Source organism: Geospiza fortis, unplaced genomic scaffold (assembly GCF_000277835.1).
Source record: "Geospiza fortis unplaced genomic scaffold, GeoFor_1.0 scaffold1, whole genome shotgun sequence".
In the NCBI taxonomy this organism is placed as follows: domain Eukaryota; kingdom Metazoa; phylum Chordata; class Aves; order Passeriformes; family Thraupidae; genus Geospiza; species Geospiza fortis.
The window spans coordinates 8,067,709-8,076,352 of NW_005054320.1; the positions used below are offsets into that span (position 1 = coordinate 8,067,709).

The 8,644-nt window shown below is 52.0% G+C and overlaps 1 protein-coding gene across 1 annotated transcript; it reads left to right on the forward strand.

Moving 5' to 3' along the window:
* The first annotated feature begins 1,524 nt into the window (after positions 1-1,524).
* Positions 1,525-6,916, forward strand: LAG3 (lymphocyte activating 3). The gene is made up of 8 exons (XM_014306875.1): positions 1,525-1,579; positions 1,811-1,982; positions 2,143-2,369; positions 2,640-2,897; positions 3,077-3,370; positions 3,688-3,978; positions 4,247-4,362; positions 6,809-6,916. The coding sequence occupies exons 1-8, from the start codon at positions 1,525-1,527 to the stop codon at positions 6,914-6,916; spliced, it is 1,521 nt and encodes a 506-aa protein (XP_014162350.1).
* Positions 6,917-8,644: the final 1,728 nt, after the last annotated feature.

Sequence of the window (8,644 nt, forward strand, 5' to 3'; positions counted from 1 at the left end):
CACCACAAACTGTTTTTCTTGAACAGGAGGAAAAAACACCTCCTGACAACTGTCACAACTTCTCCCCCATCTTCACTTGTCTCCTCTTGTCTCATGCAATCCCCTGGGCAGTGTCACACAAGAGGGCACGAAGGGCCACTGCAGAGCAGCCCCTCAGGGGCATGGAGGCACACAAGGCTGCACCTGAACACCAGTCCCACTACTCAGGAGGCTGAGGAGCCACGTGGGATGAAAGATCTGAGAGCTGTCCCAACAACAGAGCTCTGCTGAGGAGGAGCATAGGACTGACTCTCTTTTATCCTCCACCTCCACCACGCAGCTGAGGAAAACCAGAGAGCACATAAGAATTCCTTCTACAGTCAAGAAGCAGCCACTATGAGTCACCTCCCTTCCCTCAGCCTCAGAAAAAGCCCAAGCCCTTGGTGGATGAGCCACCGAGGGGCTTGGCTGTCTGACACTCATCACGAAGGGCTGATAATCTGAAAGAGTCAGAGCCAGTGGGTAGCTGGAAACTGTGAACCACAACAGTGGGGGTTCTCTGAGACAAAAAGGGGGCCCAGGATGAGGCACGTGGATGGAAATGTATTGCCCTGTGCAAAGGTCAGCAGCTGCATGGGGGCCAGGATGAGCCCCCTCAGCACATGAGCTCGAGTGGGTTTCCCCCAAAGCTGCTGGAGCAGGAGGCTTCCTTCCTCACACTCCTCAGAGTGCCACAGCACACAGCTCATCTTTTCAGTGCTTATTTTTTCTTCCTGGATGCTCCCCTCTGTCTCCGTGGACCACTTCAGGTGTGTCCATACCATCCCTGGACTCCAGATTGATGAGTCACATGTGTCCTGGTTGGAGCTTAGCATGGAGCATTAGCCTTTCCTCATGCTGCCTGTGAACTGACCAATGAGAAAAAGCCAAGAAGTCAGCACATTGGAAAGATTAAAGAAGGGGGAAAAAATTTATAATAATAAGAAAACCAACAAAAGAAAGAACAGCAGAAAAAAAGACCAACATGTTCTCAAAAGCCCTGAAAGAATTAGAGAGAATCTGTAAGAGACGGGAAGATCAAACCAAAAAAGGCAAGAGATGAAAGAAAAACATGAAGGGTACTTGCTGGGAAGTGTCTTCTACACTTTTTCCACTGGCTATATAGAAGCGAAACGTGTAAGAAAAACAACAGCGACCCAAAGAATTTCCACTAAAAGATGCTTAGAGCAGTGTCTCTGGTCCCTCCCTCTCTGCCCTCACGTGCCTCGGGCTCCTGCTGGTTTCTTGGTCGTGACGCATCCTCTTAGTGATATGAGGAAACTCGCTGCCCACCTGCACTATAAAGGCATTGAGGGAAATGCTTTGATCAGAGGCAGAGAGAGGGAGAGAGCAGGACAGCAAGCACATCCCACTGACCCCTCTGTGCTCACCCACCCTTTCTGACAACCTTCTTTGTCTATGCCTCATTTTTGCTGATCTCTTCGAGCTCTGGACCTCCTTAAGCACAGAGCTGAGTGAGAAGCAGCCCCTCTCCTGGATGCCACCATGAGGCTGGTGTCCCTGCTGCTGTTCCTCATCTTCACTCTGCTGCTTTTCACTGGTAAGAGGGGTTGAACATATTGGGGAGGGCAGAGTAGCTCACTAATCTGAGTCTGGGTGTTACTTGATCCCTGGAAAGGCTGGAAGGGAGAATTTCTGCCCTTCCAACTCCAGAGAAGGTGGCCAGATATCATGCTGTATCCTAACCCAGCCTGGCAAAGATGGCATCCCCCCTCCCAGAGTGGGATAATACTGAATCCTGCTCTCTGCTCAACTCTCCATCTTGTTACAGATGGCCACATCCTACCAGGATTATCGGAGGGGAGAAGCAGGGAGCAGAAAGTGTGGGTCAGAGAGGGGAGTTCAGCCGTGCTGCCCTGCCACTTGAGCCCCAGAAAGACAAGGGAGAGCTCAAAGCAGCTGCCTGACAAGATATCTGTGCTGTGGAAGAGGCATGGGGGAAGGTATGCCAGGGCCACAAGAGACACAAGTCCTTCTGGGGGAATGGGGGGGTTGGAGGCCCTTTGAGCCCCTTTTCTCCTTCCCCATGTTCCCTCCTTCCTGCCTGCTCCCTTGATCTCATGTTTGCCTCTGGCATGAGCTGCTCCCTTGTCCTGCTGGCAGTGTGCACCAGGAGCCCCACGTGGTGCTGGAGGTTGGCTACTCGGGCCTGCAGAAGACAGCGCAGCTCATGAAGCCCCGGGTGTCGCTCCAGGACCCCGCCTTGCGCAATGGCAACTTCTCCCTGCGCATCGTCCCCGTCCGGAGCGAGGACGTGGGGCTCTACGAGGCACAGGTGAAATACAGGACAGAGGTGCACAGCTGCCATGTGGAGCTGGGGGTGATCACAGGTAGGAGAGGATGGAAAACCTGGGGAATGGTGATTTTGGGGCCAGGGAGGTTGTAAAGGTGGGATGGGGTGGGGATGCTGTGTTTGGCAGGGAAGGTAGAGGCAGAGAGCAGAGGCAGCATCCTCTGGAAAGTGCAGTTTGCTGCTGTCTGCCCTCAGCTCTGAAGGAGAGCTGCCTGAGGGATAAAGTGGGGCAGTGCAGACACAAAGAGCTGCTTTGGTGGCTCCCTATGACCTTAGCTCACCCCCAACCCAAACCCTTTTTTTGCAGTGACCCTCAGTCCACCCAGTCCTGTGATAGGAAGTGAGCAGCTCTTGATGAGCTGCAACTCCAGCCACCGGGCCAGCCTTGTGGAGACGTGCTGGTTCCACAAGGAGCACCTGGGCCCCACCTCCAGGACCTTCTGCTACATGTCTGGGACTCTCTCCATCATCCATCCAGCCATGAGCCACGCGGGCTCCTGGCGCTGCCAGCTTCGGTACTCTGATAAGGAGGTCATTTCTGCCACCTTCAACCTGCAAATTCTGGGTGAGCTCAGCCTCTGTGTTGATACCCCAACATCTCCAAGCTGGTCTCTTTGATGTGACTGACTAACCCCCATGGCCCAAGCTTCCCAGCTCCCACCTTTCCTCACTTCCCAGGTCAGTCACGTCCCTGCAGAGCTCTTTCCAGGCACCACCCCACATTGCCTTCTTTCCCTGGCTCAGGTTTTGATGGCCCAAGCAGCCCTGTGGTCTATGCAGCAGCTGGCTCTGCAGTCGATCTACCATGCAGTCTGAGCTACCTTCCCAGAGCCTTTGGCATGAGGGTGGTGGCAGCCCACTGGAGCCATCTTGCAGGAGGACATTTGGAAGAGAGGGGCACCTCCCAGAACCTGAGCAGCAGAAGCTTCCCCCTGCATCTCCCCGCGGTGGGGCCGGGCGATGCAGGGCAGTACCGCTGCGCTGTCTCGGTGGGACACAGGACAATCAGCAGGGACGTGACCTTGGCCGTGGTTACAGGTGAGAGCAGAGACTGGGGGCCCTCACTGCAGACAAACACCCCCACGTGTCTGTGCAATGAACATGGGTAGCTCCTGGTCATGGGTTCCCACTCTGGGGCAGGAAACAAGATCTCTGTTCAGGGCATTGCACTGCATTGGACACTGCTGGAATCAGGGGCTTTCCTGGGTGACTTGATTATTCCTCTTGAGAATGAGAAAGACAAAAAAAATAATTTAGAGGAAGTAATAAAGATGCAATAGAAGAAGAATGGACGAGCAAAAGATGTGGACATGCCTGTAGGCTTTCCTGAGGTTGGTTTTTTCCCTTTGCCACAGTGACTCCGAGCATCCAAGGACCAGTTTCTGAGGGGAATCGTTTGCTGCTCATCTGCAGCCTCGCACACTCCCAGGGACATGAGCGTTTCCAGTGGACTCACCTTGACTCAGCCCCCACCAAGAGCAAGCTGGCTGTGGCTACTCCCCATAGCTTGGACAGCCACAGCTCCCGGATGGGACCTACCTTGGAAATACCCCGAGTGTCACAAAAGGACATGGGCACCTGGGAATGCAGCGTGTATGGCCCAGAAGGCAGACTGGGAGCAGTGGAGTATGACCTGCAGATCACAGGTACTGTACCCCATGGCTCTGCAAACAACCTCTTCTTCTCCTCACCCTGCTTAGCTCTCTGGTGCCCTTTTCTCTCCCAACCTCATCCTGTCCTTCTTCCCTTGGACCACTTGGATCCCATCTTCTTAGCTTTCAGCAGTTCCTCATGCTGCTCCTTCCAGTTCCTCACCTACCTCTTTCCTATTTTGCCTGTTGCTGTTCAGTCCCACCCATTCCTTGGTGCAAAATCAACCATCCCTTCCTTCCTAACTGTGGTTCCTCCTCACAGGTGCCCAGGTCTCCAGCGCTCCCTCCGTCTTTAGTGGGCAGATTACCTTTGGGCTCACACTCACCCTCTTCTTCCTGCTTGCCGCTTGTGTTGTGGCTCTGGCCCTACAAAAAAGGGTAAGTGTCCATCACCCCACTCCTGTTATTTCTCCACCCTTATTTGACCTTCCCCAGATTACTCCAGAGACAGCAGTGAAAGGTGCTGGGGACACAGTGGCCAGAGGAGATGTGGGGCTGGATCAGCCTGCTGACGGTGTCATGGACACACAGGGAAAGCTGTGGCATTGGCACATTGTACCTGGGCATTGGCAGGTCTGGCTAACCACAGCATTCCTCAGGGGCAGCTCAGACACCTCAGAGCAGGAAGAAAACCTCCTAAGGCACAATCACAGCTTTGAAAAGCTCATGTTTATTCCCCGAGAGATCAAGCCATGCTGTAGTAGAGGGAGGAGGGCTAGTTGCCAGGCTTTTGTAGATGTCCTGTCTCTCATTCCTTAGCTGGATGCTGTCATGTAGCCACCTCCTGTTCTGTACCAATGCCTGCTGGTGCCCAGACACAGATATTGATGCAGAGCTGCTGTTTCTGGCTCAGCCCTCATACCTCAGCTCTCAGCTTCCTGCAACTTAATGCCCTTCATTTGCTCAGCTTCTTCCAGTATCTTGTTCTCTGAAAACTCTGCCTTGTACCTTGCCTCTATGATCCCCCAAGACCAGACCAGGACTAATCCCTCCCCAGCACGTCACTGGAAAAAACTGCGCAAACAAGTCAGACTGTTTCTCTGGAGTTTTCATATTATTGCTCTGCAAATTAATAATGTGGCAAAATCATCCTTTAGGGTTTCCTTTTGCAGACAAGGGAGCAGCTGTGATGCAGCTGCCTCCTACTTAGCCTCATGGAAAGGGCCCATGATGACAATTCTGGTGGGGAAGGGGCTGGGCGATCAGGGTGAGATAAGTTTGGAAGAGCTTACCCTGGTGAAAGAGCTGGGAGCCTTGAAACTGCCTCGAGCTGAAGACGAGGGATGTGACAAAATTGATGAAAAGTCTTAGCAAGTCCCAGTGGCTGGAGAGTGAAGGCAGGCAGCATCACAAAAGAAGCAAGGTGGAAATTTTAAAGAAACCACTGTGGGTAGTGCAAGAGCAGCTCGTGACATGTTCTTCGTCATCCGTCCTTAATCAGCACTGATGGTAAAGGATAATATGAGGCAGAAATTTACACTTTCTGTGAGACTCTCTAAAGTGTGCAAGGCCAGGGCAAGGTGATCAGAACCAGCCTTTCTGGCCCAAAACCTTGGACTGGAACCCCTTGACAGTGCACCTGCAAACCCTCAGCTAGCAGGAAATGAGTGTCCAGCTGTTTGCCTAAACAGCTCCCATCCCACCAGGATATTCAGGATATTCATCATCCCAAAACATTTGCATATGCCCTCATTGCCTTGCTGTGCTGAGCAAGCCAGGCTCCTGTGTGGCAGCTCCTCTATCCATGGGTATTCCTCAACCAGCTCTGGATGGCCCTGCTTTAGCAGGACTGGATCATCTCCAAAGGTCCTTCCGACCCCAGCCACCCTCTGGTTCTGTGATTCACCATGCTCACCCTCCCTCAGAGTGCAGATGAGGTGGTGCCTGGAGCAGAGATATCAGCTCTTCTCTGGTTCTCTCTCTCTCTCTGCTGGCATCCTCTGAGACTGCATTTGCTGTTCCTATGCTGGTTGGAAACTGGATGCTCCCTGCGGTGTACCGTGCACACCCGATGGGCTGCTGCCCACACATTAGGAATTCCCATTCCAATCCCCTGATCCTATCAATGTCTGATTGGTACTGTTGCATTTCATTGATCCTGTCACAGGTTAGTGCTGCCTTCTGCTAAAATATCTGTGTCTTGCATGATATTCTCATCCTCTTTCTTCCAAATGATGCTCCTCAACTTTATCAGCTGCCTAACTCATTAGCACTTTCACACTCTCTGTGCCAATAATGACTGGTCTTTGAAGACTTGTGCTTTTCATTTCCCTTCAGCCTGGCAGAAACCTGTCAGCAAACCCCAGTCCCTTCCTCTTTGCTGAGATCACACCTACCATGCCATTCTCTAGCTAATCTCATCCTTCTTGCTGTACTGTCTGTGTGTAACCCTATACTGCTATCAGGAGCCCTGAGATCGACCTCTTTTTCACTTGTGATAGTGGTTCTGTCTCTAATTTGTTCTTATCTCATTTTGCACAAGCCTTCACGCCTTTATTACCTCTCCAAAAAGGTGTTGTACAATCTGACATACATCAAAACTGACAGGAGCCTGACCATTGCCCAGAGCAGTGATTGCTCTCCCTTAGCCAGGTCCTGTCTTTGTTATTACCTATGCCCATCACATCACAGAGGATTGTGCTGAGCCAGCCTTCCCCAGAAGGAATTGCATGTCTCAGAGAGTGTCTCCTTCCCTGGCTCTGGCAGGGAATGGGAGCCTTGTGGTTGCAAGCAGTAGGATTGTCTTCCACGGCAGGGAGAAGCCCAGACCTGTGCCGTTCAGCCTCTCCCCCGTGTCTGATGTAGCCTCTTGCTTCCCTTTCAGGCACAGGCTCCTGCCTTCCCAGCACTGGAGGGGATGTTTGCAGCCAGTGTGCCATGGAAGCCCATGGAGGAAAAGCAGAAAGGGAAGATCCAGCAAACAGAGTGCTGATGGAAGCAGGGCATCGGAGCGGTCTGCATGGCAGGGTGAAACTCTGTGTGCCACAGAGAGAGAGAGAGATGGGCACCGTGCAGACCCCTCTCTGCAGGAGGGGCTAGGCATGGCATGAGCAGGGCTGGGGACCTTGGGAGGGGCTGCAAGCTGCAGCCAGGGCGAGGCAGACCCACCCCTGCAGTCAGTGGCCAGCAGCAGAGATGCTTTGGAGCTGCCGGGAGTATTTGAGCCAGTAGCTACTGCCTGCTTCAGTGCCACATGTCTGTCCCACTCTTTGCCCCTCCTTCATCGCCTCCCTCTCAGGCTTTCTCTGGTGGAACACTTGGATGCAGTACATGGCTGGAATCCATCTCCCCTGCAGTCTGACAATGTTTTTTCCCCCTCTCTTCTCCTCTCCCTCTCCCTGCACTGCCCTGCTCACTGCCCTGTTGCACATTTTGAGCATTTTAACTTATTAGAAACTAATTTTAGAACTTAAAATAAATTCATGTGATGAAAAAGCCCACTGACCCCTGTGTGTGCTTGTGGGGGATTGTGCCTATTTGACAGAGCTGGGTGTACCTCTGCCTGTGTGAAGCCATTTCTAAGGCTTTTGCTGCCTTCTCTTTCTCTTTCAGTTCTGTTTTACTGAAGTTGCCTGTTCATTTTTGACATTTTCACAGTGAGGAAAGGGAAATTAAATGCCACTAGAGAAGGAAGAATCACAGGTTCAGTCTTTCCTTTTTGCTGCATTTCACAGCCTTCTTTTCTTTTTTTTTCTCCCATCTGACTGTCCTTGTTCATTCATTCATTCATTTATTCCTTTAGTCCTCACATTTCCCTGAAAGATCCCCAAGTGGCATTATGGCTCTTTTAAGGATGTACTTAGCAATGTAAGCATGAGTCTGCCAGGCCCCACCTCTCAAGACCTTGGATGTGTTTAGGTTTCATGCAGTCACAGAATGCTCTTCAGGTCCCCTCTGAGCAGCCATGGAGGACTGTGGTACTGAATGCAGCCCCAGAAGAAACGCTTGGTAACGAGAGTCACACGTGGGATTTCTCCCATATGGGCCCCACGCTGAGGCTGCTCCCTGTTCAGGATGGAAGATTCTCTTGACTTGAGAGAAGGTCACCACAGCCAGAACAGCTTTTCATTATTTCAGCAGGCACATGAACAGACCTTCTTACTGTGTGGCTCCCACCTTCCCTCCCCAAAAGGTTCAGGCACTCAGGTAGTGAATGCACTCAGGTATCCTTAGACTGCAGCAACACCCAAAAGTCACAACTAGCCCACTCCAGTGAGCATGTCTGGACTCCTCAGCTCTTTAGCTACTCAGCTCTCCACATATTTTACTGAAAATGACGCCTCTTTCTCCACTGAATGCTAGAGAAGTGCAGCAGAGCTGCGAGGTAGATTTGTCTGCTCCAACCATCCCATGCAATTTCAGGCAGACCCTGGAGCAGAAGTAAGGCAAGACAGTCCAGCGTGGTACCAGCATCTCCTAGGCAAATGATAATGCTGCCATTTTTTTTCGGGTGGGAGTGATCTGTCTAGCTCAATCACCTCTCTCTGCCAGATGCTTTGGAGGTAGAGAAAAGGCTGGTTAACCCCTGTGGGGCTGAGGGGCAATCCAATATCCACCAGGATCACATAATATTCTCTCAGTGCCTGACAGTGGTTTGCTCTCTCTTCTCACACACAATGGTCTGCTCTCTCCTCCTGTGGGTAACACTTTCAGCACTGCC